The following is a 15,659-nucleotide window of genomic DNA, read 5'->3' on the forward strand; positions in this document are numbered from 1 at the left end:
ACGGATAGGCAGATAAGACCTGAAGTAGCTGCTCCACCTGCACAGGACATCGCTCCCCATCCTACAGTGATAGCACCACAGGAGGCCATGGTGCCCCACCACCTCCCATGACTGATGAACTCATTCACTTTCAGGAATTATTTAAAAGGGTAGCTGATGAACTCAAGATTACCCTGGAGAAGGTACCAGAAACCCATCATGAACTCACAGACATATTACAAGCTAGCACCTCATCCAAAATAGCCCTACCAATTAATGTGGCCATCATGGAACCACCTAAAATTATCTGGCAGACCCCAGCCATGATAACCCCCACTAGCAAGAGACTGGGCTGCAAATATTTCGTCCCGTCCAAGGGTTTGGAGTTTCTGTTTGCTCACCCATCACCCAATTCGCTAGTGGTTGAGGCAGCCAACCAGAAAAATAAGCACCACCCTTTCCGATTTACCCTGTCTGACAAGGAGAACAAGAGACTAGACTCCTTTGGTCACAAAGTGTATTCATCTTCCACTTTGGAATTTCAAGTAGCGAATTACGCAGCGCTCTTAGCAAAATATGAGCGCAAAAATTATGCTAAAGTAATGCAATTTATTAATAATGTGTCGGAAGACAAATGACAACAATTCAAAGCGGTGGTGTCCGAGGGCCAATTTATCTCCCACACAGCTCTTCAAGCCGCCCTTGATGCTGCGGATGCAGCCACCAAATCCACGGCCATGCCTCATGGTTTACTTCTTCCTCCGTTCCCGAGGAGATACAGAGCACTGTTGAGGATCTTCCGTTCGATGGGGACAAGTTCTTTGCCTCTACAACCAGTGAGGTCCTCCATTCCATGAAAGAATCATGTGCCACACTCAGATCTTTAGGCATCCAGCCACCTGCCACAAAAAAGAGGCAGTACAGATATCAGCCATACCAACGGCCACACTACTATGCTTTTGCACAAAATCAGCATTTCAGACAATATGATAAGCAGCAACAACAACGCCATAGACCCAGAACCCAACAATGTCCCCCTCCACAAACGACGGCGACCCACCCTCCTGCCTCAAACAAACAAATTTGAAGTCTTGGTCGAGGGTATAGAAAACCTCCCATCCTCTTCAGTGTTGATTTCAACCATCCATTTCTTTGGACACCGTCTGTGCCCTTTCCTTGCCAATTGGGAAGCTATCACTACGGACAGATGGGTCCTGGAAATTATTGGATTGGGTTATGCCATCCCCTTCCTCTCCATACCCCCCCATCCCACCCTTCCACCCCATCCCTCTTCAGGGCCCCTCTCACGAACAGTTGCTGCGTCAAGAGGTACAACATCTCATACAACTAAGAGCAATAGAGAGCGTACCAGCTCAACACAGAGGGAAAGGGTTTTACTCCCACTACTTCTTGACAGAAAAGAAAAACAACGGCGAGTGCCCTATCCTCGACCTTCGACATCTAAACAAGTTAGGCAAGAAATAGAAATTCCGGATGGTTACTCTACCGACAAAAATTCTGACGCTGGAGCAGGGAGATTGGTTTTCAACCCTTGACCTCCAAGACGCATATTTCCATGTCACTATCCACCCTGCCCATCAGCGTTTTCTCAGATTTGCCATGGGAATGGAACACTGCCAACACAGGGTCCTGATATTTGGCCTTTCCACTGCCCCAAGTGTCTCCTCAAAAGTGCTAGCAGCCGTAATAGCACATCTTGGAAAGAAAGGGATCCTAATTTTTCCTTACCTGGACGATGGTCTCCTCAAGTCTCCCACTCACTTGGAGGCGATCCGAGTGACTTCTGAACTGTGCACTGCTTCCACATCCTGGGTCTGCAAATAAACAGAAACAAATCTACCTTATGACCTACCCAAAAAATTGACTTCATCGGGGCACACCTCGACTCCACCGTGGGTCTTGCCTCTCTTCCCCAGGACAGATTCCACACAATGGGTACCCTAATTACCCAGATACGTGCCAGCCCGTGGGTTACAGTCCGAGATTTCCTGCAGCTGTTAGGGCACATGGCCGCTTCCACATTCGTGGTCCCAAATGCCTGCCTGTACATGCGATGCCTTCAGGAGTGGCTAGCCACGGTATACAAACCAAATATCCACAGATTAAACAAATTGCTAACTATGCCTCCGAAAGTCAAGGACTCGCTCCTCTGGTGGACCTCTCCTATCAACATCTGTACCGGGATTCCCTTCCGACAAGAACCCCCTTCAAGGACCATCATTACAGATGCATCCCTCACAGGATGGGGAGCGCACATGGATCACCTCACCACTCAGGGCCTCTGGTTCTCTATGGAAACCAAGCTTCATATAAATCTGCTAGAGCTCTGAGCCGTACGCAATGCCTGCATCCATTTTCTTCCCATTATCCAAAACCGCAGAATTTGGATCATGACAGACAACATTGCATGCATGTTCTATGTGAACAGATGAGGGGGAGCCCGGTCACACTCCCTCTGCACAGAGGTGGTAAAACTATAGAATTGGTGCCTTCAACACAACATCCAGATCTCAGCCTCATACCTGCCCGGTTCTCAGAACACCACCGCAGACTAGCTCAGTTGATCCTTCCCCATACAGCACGAGTGAGAACTCAACGACACCATCCTATCCAACATTTTCCAGACCCGGGGTTATCCTCAACTAGATCTATTTGCCACGGCAATAAACAAAAAATGCCCGACATTCTGCTCCAGAGCCGTCCTGTGGAAACTCTCTTGAGCAGATGCCTTCATGCGCCCATGGACCGACACTCGTGTATGCATTTCCACCAGTACCTCTGTTGAACAGAGTAATACAGAAGATAAGAACAGACAGATCCAACATCATTCTAATAGCCCCATCCTGGCCCAGACAACCATGGTATCCCTTCCTCATGCAGATGTTGGTCAAGCCACCAATTCCCCTTCCCCCCCTCAGCAACCTCCTATCACAATGCAGGGGCCAGCTATTTCACCCCGACATACAGCGACTCCACCTGAGGGCCTGCTAATCAATGGTTCTCTAATGAGGAGTTAGCATGTTCAGAACAAGTGAGGACACGTAGCACGTGCACTACTTACTTACATAAATGGAAGAGGTTCACATCTTGGTGTACAGCCAAACAAACCTCCCCAGTTTCCACCCCACTTCCACTGATACTGGATTACCCGCTAGACCTTAAAACACCAGGTCTCTCCACGAGTTCCCTCAAGGTCCACCTCATGGCAATCACCACATTTCACCATAAGATCGACACCACTACGGTCTTTGCCCATCCAGTAACCAAAAGGTTCCTGAAGGGCATCCAAACATTATATCCAGACGTAAAACCACCTGCTGTGCCTTGGGACCTCCATCTAGTCCTCAAAGCCCTGATGGATAAACCCTTTAAGCCAATGGCTACCTGCTCCCTTCGCCACCTATCCATGAAGACCACCTTCCTGATAGCAATCACATCTGCCAGACGAGTAGGAGAAATGGGAGCACTCATGGCGGAACCTCCATATACCACATTCTTCCGTGATAAGGTCACACTCCGCACATGCCCGAAATTCCTGCCTAAGATGCACTCTTCCTTTCACCTCAATGAGCCAATACACCTACCAACATTTTCCCCAAAACCCCATGCTATTGCTTTTGAAACAGCAATGCACACTCTTGGTGTGCACAGAGCACTATCCTTTTACCTGGATAGAACAAAACCGTTTAGGAAAACCCCTGAACTTTTCGTCTCTACCACTCAGTGATCACAGGGAAAAGCTATCTCTACCCAGAGACTCTCCAAATGGATTGCAGACTGCATACGTCTCTGCTACCAACTGAAGCACATACAACCCCCTACATCAATTAGGACACACTCTGCTACAGCTGTCTCCCACTTCTACTGCCTTTCTTCATAATGTCCCGCTTTCTGATATATGCAAGGCAGCTACCTGGGCATCGGACCTTACCTTCGCCAATCACTATGCTCCCATGCACACAGCAGCATCTGACACCAGGATGGGTAGTTGTCTTCTCAACAGCCTTCTTACCTGATCTGAAATCCCAACCATCCTAAGGGATACTGCTTTTCAGTCACCTGAAGTGGAGCACCCACAGGGACATCTCTCTCTCTCTCGAAGAGGCGGTTACTCACCCTGTGCAGTAACTGACGTTCTTCGAGATAGTGTCCCTGTGGGTGCTCCACTACCCGCACTCCTCCCCTCTACTTCAGAATCTGGAACGCAATCCGTTGTAGAGGAGGAACTGAGGAGCCCAGGCTGTGCACGCGCTATTCAAACACTGACAGCTCGTGAGGCAGGCACAGTGCGTGCGTGGCCCGTAGGGGTACTGCTGTAGAAATCTCTGATCAAAGGTGCTGGGACAGACCTTGACCCCTATTCCTGAAGTGGAGCACCCACAGGGACACTCATCTCAAAGAACATCAGTTACTGCACAGGGTGAGTAACCTCCTCTTACTTTAATATTGTTGGATGGAGATTATCTGGGCCCCCGATTTGGTTCCATTAAGCTGTTTTAGTTCAGCATTTACCTCGGATATGATCATTTCTATTTCCGTATCCTTGTTCCCTTTAGCCACCCTGCAACTATCCCCAGTTCCTCATTACACTTACTGAAAATTGAGGCAAAATATTCATTTAGGCGTTGTGCCATACGTAGATTATCTTTAATCTCAACTTTGTCCTCAGTATTTAGTAGTCCCACTTGTTCTTTCCTAGTTTCCTTTTTATTTATACATTCAAACAACCTTTTATTATCGGTTTTAATTTCTTTTGCACGGTACAGCTCTGCTTGGCTTTTGCAAGTTCTTGCTTCCCCCCTACCCTTTGACATTAAAGAGGTAGCTTTCCTTGCTGATCTATCCCTTCCACCATTCCTTATAGGCTTTCTGTTCTCTCTTAATAACCTGTTTGAGATGCTTGTTCACCCAGTTTTGTCTGCAATTCTTCTCTACAAAATTTCCCCTCTTGCTTGGGATGCAGGCTCCAGATACTTTAAATCAAAGTTTCAGAAACTAATTCTAAGCCTCCTCCACATTCAGATCCTTGAGTTCATCAATCCAGTCCACTTCCCTAACTAATTCCCTTAAATTTTTAAGGTTTGCCCTTTTGAAATCAAGGTCCCTAGTTGCAGACTTATTTTTGTTTATCCTTCCATTTAGTTTAAACTGAATTAACTCATGATCACTTGAATCAAGGTTATCCATAATCAGTTCTTCTGTGATGTCCCTACTACTTACCAATACTAAATCTAAAATGGCATCACTTCTTGTATGTTGGATGACTGTTTGGTGAAGAAATCTTGACTGCTATCACATCCAGGATTATGTGGGCCCTACCATTATTGGTAGAATTTGTCCTCCAATCTATATCTGGGAAGTTATGCACAATCCATAATTGCACAATTCCCAGTAGTATTTATTTAATTAAAAATATTAAAGTGGTCTTTATCCTATTCAAATTGGATTCTGCAGGTCTGTTGCAGACCTCCCCAACCACTATCCCCATGGAATCTCTGTTACTATTTTCCCCTAAAGTGATTTTAACCCAAACAGATTCAGTTTTCTCTATTCCATCACTTCTAATTTCTTTCTGGTCTATCTCATCATTAATATACAATGCAACACCACGACCTTTACCTTTATTTCTCTCTTCCTTCAACAGCACATACCCTTCACTAGCTGTATTCCAGTTATGACTACTATTCAACCCTGTTTCTAATATCCCTATAATATTTGATTTCACTTCCTGCACCAGTAGCTCTAATTCTTCCATTTTGTTACATGGGCTCTGTGCTTTTGTGTACAGACATTTTAGCTGTTTCTGCTTAGCCTCACCCAGCTTCCTCTCCAGATTAGATATAGTCATTTATTGCCAGTATTACCTACCTGATTGTTACTGTCCTTGGCAGTGGCATAGTTTTTCTTCTTGTTGTCCATTCTCCTACCCTCGGTTGTTCCTTTCCCCATTCCTGTATACTCTTACTTGACTTGCCTCCCACTCAATATTAGAATTGGGTGTGGAGATTACATGAGTATCTCCCAACCCTCTCCGCTGAATTCTTAGTTGTAAGCTTTTTTAATCAGTTGTGCCAACCTCCATCCCAGGAGTCCATCCCATGAGAACAATCCTCTGTCTGTGAATGCCTCCCAGTGGTTGAACATTCCAAAGCCCTCCTTATACCACCATTACTTTAGCCATCAGTTGATCATCATAATCTTATCATGCCTTTGCTGTCATCCTGAAGGGACAGGTAGAATCCCACTGAAGATAACCTCAGTTTCCCTTCTTTTGAGCAACTTCCCCAGCCTGATGTAGTGTTCCTTGTTGCATCCCAGCAAGGATCTAACACTATGATTTGTTCCCATGTGGAGGCCAATCAGTTGGTTCTTTTCCGCTCCCATTAGGATTCTTTTCAGCCATATCCAATATCTTAGCCCCAGGCAGACAACACAATCTTCTCTTCTCCGGATCAGCTCAGCTGACGGGCCTGACTGTTCTTGGTAGGGAATCCCCAATCACATAGATCTGCCTGTTTCTGGTATTGGTGCAACTCTCAGACCTTCCTCCTTCTGTTCTTTCTGGCTGCAAGTCTTCTTGTCTTCTGTTCTCAGTTTCAGACTTCTGCAGGTAATCTTCTATTTTCCTGGGGCTACAAAATCTGGCTTTGTTGTAGGACTGGCTGCTCTTTTCTTCCTTGCTCTCATCTTCTGTTACTGCCTGCCTGTCCTCTTTATTTTCCAACTCAGCAAACCTGTCCTGAGCTCTTTCTCCTTTGCTAGCTGGTCTTTTCCTCTGCCTTGTTCTTGTAGTCACATGCTTCCACAGATTTCTTTCTTCATCCAGCTTGCTACCCTCACAATTTTCTAGTCCAGCATACATGCAAGTCTTGAGTTTTCCCTTCAGCCTTCTCTCCCCTTTTCTCCACCACCCTCTCAAGTCCCCCTCAAACTCAGTCATAGTTTCTAGCTGCATCTCCAATAATGTACATCCTGCAGCTTCCACATCCAGTTATCTTCAGTTTCTCTTCCATTCTTTGTGTCACTACCTCTATAGCTATCATAGCCTCCCCCGCAAGCTTCTGTCAAGAAGAAGAAGAAAAAAAAGACACACAAATTCCCCTTCAACATCCCACTCAAACTCCCGTTTTCAGTTTTGTTAGCTTGCTACTGTCTGCCTGCCTGCAATAGGCCCTGTACACAAGCCCTGATACTGTTCTTTGCTGCAGAACATTTCCGATTATTTTAATTTTACTGTGTAAAATTTTACAGAAAGAAAAAATACCGGAGTCCAGAAAGAGATTTTTATCAAAACTGGAGAGAAAACAACCTGTTGAGAATGCTGAAGTATCTTCCCTATCAGGAGTTCAGGCAGCAAGGTAAGAGTGAACAGAATAAGAAAAGTACTTGTTATAATACAAAATCTGGTGAACTTTATATGAAACTAAGTCTGGTTATACTCACAATCTGACCTGATTCACTGTTTAAAAAAAAAAACAACTATCCTCATTCAGTAGTGTAATGTCTTCTTGTGAACAAGTGGTGTGCCCATCCTACTCTGAACGTTATATATAATTCAAAATTTCTCTCTTCCTGGGAATTAGCTGTTGCTGATAGTTGAAACAACACTAGCAAATGTAGACCTCACTCTGAGCTTCTTCCCCCAAACTTGGCTGTTTCTGAAATTTCCCTGCAGAAACCTTTCTACACCAGACCCTAGTTCCCTTTGTCCAGAAAGTCTTTCACCTCCCTTGTAGCTTTAGGGAGTTAAAAGCCACACCTGTCATAAGGAGTCTGAAGTTATTCAGCAGTTTCATGCAGGGTTCTAACATCTAACTGGATGGGCTCACAGAAAACCTTGCCATTGTGTTGCTCTGCCCCTTGGTATTTGAGAGATGTATAAGCACAGGAAACCCTGCAGGGAGCTTCTACTTCTACCAATGATGAGAGAAGTAGAAATTTGGCTTCCAGCATGGTTGTACTCCTTGGATCTGGTAGTCCTATAGACAGAGGTAGCAGAGAAGGGGATGGGAAAACCTGAGATCTCCAACCCCCCTTGCTGAAGTGCTACTATGGAGGTGGGAAAAAAATTTAGTGGCTCTTTTAAATCCTGTTTATTTGGTTGCCCTTCTTCTCAAATAAAAACACACCCGAATACAGAGTTGCCTACTTTCCTAGTGCCACAAAAATAAATGAGTACTTGTGGCACCTTAGAGACTAACCAATTTATTTGAGCATAAGCTTTCGTGAGCTACAGCTCACTTCATCGGATGCATACTGTGGAAAGTGTAGAAGATCTTTTTATACACTTTCCACAGTATGCATCCGATGAAGTGAGCTGTAGCTCACGAAAGCTTATGCTCAAATAAATTGGTTAGTCTCTAAGGTGCCACAAGTACTCCTTTTCTTTTTGCGAATACAGACTAACACGGCTGTTACTCTGAAACAAAAATAAATGTCACTGTAATACCAGGCTACTTGATTAGGTTCTCCTCTGCTCCACAGAGCCATTAATGGACACAGAGAGTGGTAAGAGATGCCATCTGTGAAGTTGGGGGTGAAGTGTGGGACGGGGGGAGAAGAAATGAGCCTTTCTGCTCTTCCAGAGAGGTGGACAAGGTGGAGGAGATGAAGCAGGCATCAACGGAAGAAGACTGAGGGTGATTTGATTTTGGGGAATGTGCATGGGAAGGGTTCCTCTGAATTTGTGTTTGGAGAACTATTCACCTAATGGCATCCTTGTCTCAGCTATCTTGTACCTCCTCTAGGCCTTTTATTTACTTTTAATACTAAACAGTGTCCCCAGCTCTGGACACTTATACATTCATTTAAAATCAGGGCCTGATATATTGTGAGATTCTGTGGCCACAGAATTTGCCAAATTTACCTTTATGACTAACAAAAAATAGCCTCTTCAGGTATTTCAGCAGCATATCGTCAAGGGAAAAGGTGAGACTCAGCTGGGGCTACTTCTCTCTAAGAGTGTTGCTACACCCAGAACTTTGCAGGTGAGACTATAGCCTTTCCAGTGGCAATAGGATCCATGAGGCACACCTTGCCTAATTGGCTTGGAGAAGAAAAACTCCAGTGAGGATCCAGCACAAGATATAGGAGAAACTCTACCCAGCAGGAATAAACACAAGAAACAGCCTCAACAGGCCACATAGATGCCATCAGATTGCTTTCTACAGATTTTTCTCTGAACATTCCTTCTCCGCTGCTAACTAGCTGCTAGCTCCTGCAGTCTTTTCACCTGAGTCTTACTCCATGTGTCCTATGTTTTTCTCTCCTTCTTTCCCTTACATACCCCTGTCCTATAATTCATTTAATGGAGAAAAACCCATCCAAAATTATTAAAAAATCCCCAAACAAACATGATGCTGGCAAACCATTATGTTATTTACTCTATTTTTATGTCTCTACTCCCCCTCCTTTGGATATTTAGATGAAAGCTCTTTAAGACAGGGAGCTGTCTTTTACTCTGTTTGCACAGTAGCTAGCACAGTGGTGTCATGGGTCCTCTAGGGTCTACCATAATAAAAATAATTGTGCTCCAGAATCTAATATTCAATTAAAAATAAACTTTTAGCCATGATTTTGAAGAAAACTTTAAAAATGTAAAGGATACATTGTCTTCCTGAGCTCTCAGAGAGTCTGGGGGGGAAAAAAACCAACAAAAAAACGACATACTAAGGTCCTGTCTATATTAAGACAAGGTGCACTAGTGCAATTAGTTAATGTTGTTACAGAGGTGCACATTTTCTTAATTTACAGAGGGCCCTGTAGGTTTTACTTCCCCTGTTTATCTTGAGGGACTATTAACTCTGAAAGATGACAATTTAAATGTTAACATTGTTAGTTATGTAATTGCTGATGATTTGAGCAGAAACTTGCAACCTAAGTAATGTGCTTATGTGCAGACTATCTCCCATGCTTTCTCAGGTGCCAAAAGCCCCACTTTTGCCCTGCCCAGCTGCCAAAACCTCCACCTTTCTTTTTGATACCACAATTATGGATTTTTTTTAAACAAATGAGAAATGGAAAACTGAAAATAGGGCAATGGTGTAAAATTCAATATGAAAAATCAGTAACACTGGGAATATTCTGTTTCTATTATTGATTTTCATACAACTAAATAGAAATCTCAATTTAAAAAAAGTTAAATGAAGCTGCACAGTATATCTACTCTGCCAGACTGGCGTGCCTACCACAGAACTTACATTCAACATGCACAGCATACATAGGGTCTTGATTAAAACACAGATACAAAAATGACCTGTCTGGCTCTGTAGCCTAATCAGTCTGGCTATATAAAAGCTATCATAATGTTTGCCAGGAAAACCTAATACCTACAGAAGCCCTTCAGAATATGGCCCGAAAGGAATTGCCTCTTTTGAAATCAGTAATACAGAACATCAACTCACTTAAAATTAATTTTAATTATAATGTATTATGAAAAATGTGATCATGTAGATCATTTGCATGGATTCTTAAAAAAACAAAACAAAAACAACCCTCCTCCCCGAAAGAAAGTAAAATTATTACCCATATTAAAAATTTCCAACAGATAAACATTTTAAATTCTAACTAATGTAAACCTATTTTGCTTCCCAAAATAAGGTTATAAATAATTCTTACAGGAGGAAAAAAATGACTTTAGTTATACAAGATTGTCTACAGAATTATCTATTGTGGTAACATCTCTATAGCCACATCAGCTGCAGCAGTTCTTTCTTTGGATTGGAGGGTGTCAGGGTTCCTTCCCCACTCTGAAATCTAGGGTACAGATGTGGGGACCCACATGAAAGACCCGCTAAGCTTATTTTTACCATCTTTTTACCATCTTAGGTTAAAACTTCTCCAAGGCATTTTTTTGCCCTTGGATTAGGTATACTGCCACCACCAAGTGATTTAACAAACAATCAGGGAAAGGACCACTGGAGTTCCTATTTCCCCAAAATATCCCCCCAAGCCCTTACACCCCCTTTCCTGGGGAGACTTGAGAATAAACAAGATGAGCACAGACCAGCCTTGGATTTTTAAGACCCAAAAAACCCAATCAGATTCTTAAAAAACAGAACTTTATTATAAGAACAGAAAAAGATAAGAGAACAACTCTGTAAGATCAGAATGGAAGATAATCTTACAGGCAGTCAGATCCAAAACATAGAGAATCCCTCTAGGCAAAACCTTAAGTTACAAAAAGACACAAAAACAGGAAGACACATTCCCTCCAGGACAGCGAATTTCACAAACCAAAAGAAAATCCAATGCATTTTCAAGCTAGATTACTTACTAACTTTACAGGAGTTGGAAGGCTTGCATCCTTGATCTGTTCCCGGCACAGGTATCACACAGACAGACAAAAGCCTTTCCCCCCCTCCAGATCTGAAAGTATCTTGTCCCCTTATTGGCCATTTTGGGTCAGGTGCCAGCCAGGTTACCTGAGCTTCTTAACCCTTTACAGGTGAAAGGATTTTGCCTCTGGCCAGGAGGGATTTTATAGCACTGTATACAGAAAGGTGGTTATCCTTCCCTTTATATTTATGACAGAGGGGCAAGTCAGTCAGTCTCCAGAGGTTTATAGTTCTTAACAGTGTTTTATTTACCATTTCACAAAGTAGGCTTCAGGGTGTCCCAAGTGCTTTTCTTCAGCCAAACCCCCAACACACACCCATAAATTTCCTTGCTTTCACCAGGGTACTGACCCATATTATGCTGGCTCCTGGTTGCCAGCCCATCCCCACACAGTGGTAAACTCAATATTTCCCCTGTAGTGAAGAGAATAGCTCTTTCCTTCCCTGCTGCATCTAAATCTTCTATAGCTATTTCTTCTCTCTCCTACCTTCCTTCCTTCCCCTCTCTCTCACTGGAAGAGGATTTTAAAGGTCATAGGAGGGCCTTAATTGGTCTCCGGTATCCCTAATTAACTTCTTTTCAGCTTATAGGAAAAAGGGTTTTAACCATTCTAAGGCTGATATACCTACCTTCAAGCACCAGCTGCCAATTCTGGCTTTGTCACACGATAGAGATGTCTCCCGCAAAAAATTGAACAAAGGAAAGCATTAAGCATTTAATTTCCAAAGTTAGTATTCAGCTGACACACATGTAGTATTAATAATGAAAAGGAACACAGTGGTGAGAGGATATGTAGATCTTGGTCCTGGGTAGGGAAGGAAGGAGTTAAACCTCTTGCCTATTAATGGTCACATTTGTTTGCAAAGATTACAGAGGCACTCAGGAAGGGGCAGAAACTTCTGGGATGGGGAAGGAGGAAAGGACCTACAAAATAGGTCTTTGGGGAGGATTGTAGGAGGGAAGAAATTTCATTCCTGGGATACTCTGAGGGTTGGAGAGTATGTTTGAGCCCCGGGAAAAGTGGATGGGATAATTTGCGAAGCCCTGCTGATCCAGAAAGGAACTGATGGTGCGTTGGGTGCATCAAGTAAACTGTTATGGCTAAATAGCACAGACCCCAAGAAATGGAATATTAATTGAATCACTTGTGTGGTGTGTGTACTTCTGAGGTACAGGAGGAGGGAAACCCAGACTGGGGAGGGAATGATGCCCTGCCACGCAAACACTCAAAATATAAGAGGAAAAGAAGATACAAATAATTAAATTTAGGAGTTAGGTGGGAAGGCTATGACAGATACAGAGGCAGCAGTGGGAGTGACTCATGTCATGGAAGACACAAAGAAGATGACTGGATGTGGAAGCTGCGGTAGGTACATGATCCTGGAGGGGGTACCTGGTAAGAGTTTTGTCTGTATGAAATGCCGTCTGATAGAGTTGATGGAGGAAAAGATCCGAGGTTTGGAGATGCAGGGGGAAAGTCTGGTTGAGTTTAGGAAGGGGTTTGAGCAGATCATGGAGCAAAGACATGAGGTATCTGAAGGGAAAAGCTCAGACTTGCAGATGGAAGCAGGACTGGGGAATTCTGAGGGGAGACTGGGTGAGGAAAGTGGTCAGTGGAAGCATGTGACTAAAAGAACCAGGCAGAGGAAAAGATGGGCTAGTGAAGGAGAAATAGAGCTCAAGAATAGGTTTGCAGAGTTGGAAAATGAAGAAGGGGCTCAGCAGGTAATCACTGAAGGTGGAAGGGCAAGGAAGAAGAGAAGAGCGGCTAGTCCTATAGGAAAAGGGGAAGAGTTAATGGAGACTACACCAAATATGAGCCCCAGGAGGATACAGGATGGGTTGAAGAGGATTACAAGGGAGAATAGGAATGGAAAGAACTTGCAGCCAGAGGGAACAGGGGATAGACTGGAGAATAGCGCCGTCACCAGGAAAAGGCAGGTCTATGTGATCGGGGACTCTTTACTGAGAAGAATAGACAGGCCTGTAACCAGAGCTGATCCAGAGAATAGGAGAGTGTGCTGTCTTCCAGGCGCTAAGATACGGGATGTAGACCTGAGGTTGAAAAGGATTCTAAAGGGAGCAGGAAAGAATCCCCTAATTATCCTTCATGTGGGAACAAATGATACGGCTAGATTCTCGCTGGAAAGTATTAAGGGAGACTATGCTAGGCTGGGGAAGACGCTTAAGGAAATCGAGGCTCAAGTGATCTTTAGTGGGATTCTGCCTGTTCCTAGAGAAGGGCAACAAAGGTGTGTCAAGATTATGACTATCAACAGATGGCTTAGGCAGTGGTGCTATAAGGAGGGCTTTGGGATGTATGGCCACTGGGAGGCATTCATGGACAGAGGACAGTTCTCTCGGGATGGACTTCATCTGAGTAGGGAAGGAAATAGACTTCTAGGATGGAGGCTGGCACAACTGATTAAGAGAGCTTTAAACTAGGAATTTGGGGGAGATGGTTGGGAGATGTCCAGGTAATCTCCACGCCGGATTTTAGCATTGAGAGGGAAGAAAACGAAGTAAGAGAGGATACAGCCATGGGTAGGAGGAAGGGCAGTGTAGATACCAGTCTAATAGGTTATGCTGGCTGTAGAATGACCGTGCCTAATAGGGTACAGAATGTGAATGAGGCCAAACAGCAAAAATTAAGATGTTTGTACACCAATGTGAGGAGGCTAGGTAACAAAATGGAGGAACTAGAGCTAATGGTGCAGGAAGTGAAACCAGATATTATAGGGATAACAGAAACATGGTGCAATAGTAGTCATGACTGGACTACAGGTATTGAAGGGTATGTGCTGTTTAGGAAAGACCGAAATAAAGGTAAAGGTGGTGGGGTAGCATTGTATATCAATGATGAGGTAGAATGTAAAGAAATAAGAAGCGACGAAATGGATTAGACAGAGTCCGTCTGGGCAAAAATTACATTGCGGAAGAAAACTATTAGAGCCTCCCCTGGGATAGTGCTTGGGGTGTGCTATAGACCGCTGGGATCTAATCTGGATATAGATAGAGTCCTTTTTAATGTTTTTAATAAAGTAAATACTAATGGAAACTGTGTGATCCTGGGAGACTTTAACTTCCCAGATATAGACTGGAGGACGAGTGCTAGTAATAATAATAGGGCTCAGATTTTCCTAGATGCGATAGCTGATGGATTCCTTCCTCAAGTAGTTGCTGAACTGACTAGAGGGGATGTCATTTTAGATTTGGTTTTGGTGAGTAGTGAGGACCTCATAGAAGAAATGGTTGTAGGGGATAATCTTGGCTCAAGTGATCATGAGCTAATTCAGTTCAAACTGAACGGAAGGATTAACAAAAATAAATCTGCAACTAGGGTTTTTGATTTCAAAAGGGCTGACTTTCAAAAATCAAAGAAATTAGTTAGGGAAGTGGATTGGACTGAAGAATTTATGGATCTAAAGGTAGAGGAGGCTTGGGATTATTTTAAATCAAAGCTGCAGAAGCTATCAGAAGCCTGCATCCCAAGAAAGGGGAAAAAATTCATAGGCAGGAGTTGTAGACCAAGCTGGATGAGCAAGCATCTCAGAGAGGTGATTAAGAAAAAGCAGAAAGCAGAAAGCAAAGTGGAAAAAGGGAGGGATCAGCAAGGAAAGCTACCTTATTGAGGTCAGAACATGTAGGGATAAAGTGAGACAGGCTAAAAGTCAAGTAGAGTTGGACCTTGCAAAGGGAATTAAAACCAATAGTAAAAGGTTCTATAGTCATATAAATAAGAAGAAAACAAAGAAAGAAGAAGTGGGACCGCTAAACACTGAGGATGGAGTGGAGGTCAAGGATAATCTAGGCATGGCCCAATATCTAAACAAACACTTTGCCTCAGTCTTTAATAAGACTAAAGAAGATCTGAGGGATAATGGTAGCATGACAAATGGGAATGAGGATATGGAGGTAGATATTACCATATCTGAAGTAGAAGAGAAACTCAAACAGCTTAATGGGACTAAATCGGGGGGCCCAGATAATCTTCATCGAAGAATATTAAAGGAATTGGCACATGAAATTGCAAGCCCATTAGCAAGAATTTTTAATGAATCTGTAAACTCAGGGGTTGTACCGTATGATTGGAGAATTGCTAACATAGTTCCTATTTTTAAGAAAGGGAAAATAAGTGATCCGGGTAACTATAGGCCTGTTAGTTTGACATCTGTAGTATGCAAGTTCTTGGAAAAGTTTTTGAAGGAGAAGGTAGTTAAGGACATTGAAGTCAATGGTAAATGGGACAAAATACAACATGGTTTTACAAAAGGTAGATCATGCCAAGCCAACCTGATCTCCTTCTTTGAGAAAGTAACAGA

The 15,659-nt window shown here is 43.4% G+C and overlaps 1 protein-coding gene across 1 annotated transcript in view; it reads left to right on the plus strand.

The window, feature by feature from the left end:
- Window positions 1–15,659, plus strand: part of CCDC7 (coiled-coil domain containing 7) — a 340,456-nt gene that overhangs the window by 91,862 nt on the left and 232,935 nt on the right. Inside the window, 2 exon segments of the mRNA XM_043538840.1 lie at window positions 7,252–7,358; window positions 8,485–8,508. Coding sequence (XP_043394775.1) covers window positions 7,252–7,358; window positions 8,485–8,508 — 131 coding nt within the window.

The sequence above is a fragment of the Chelonia mydas genome, chromosome 2 (assembly GCF_015237465.2).
Source record: "Chelonia mydas isolate rCheMyd1 chromosome 2, rCheMyd1.pri.v2, whole genome shotgun sequence".
NCBI lineage: Eukaryota > Metazoa > Chordata > Testudines > Cheloniidae > Chelonia > Chelonia mydas.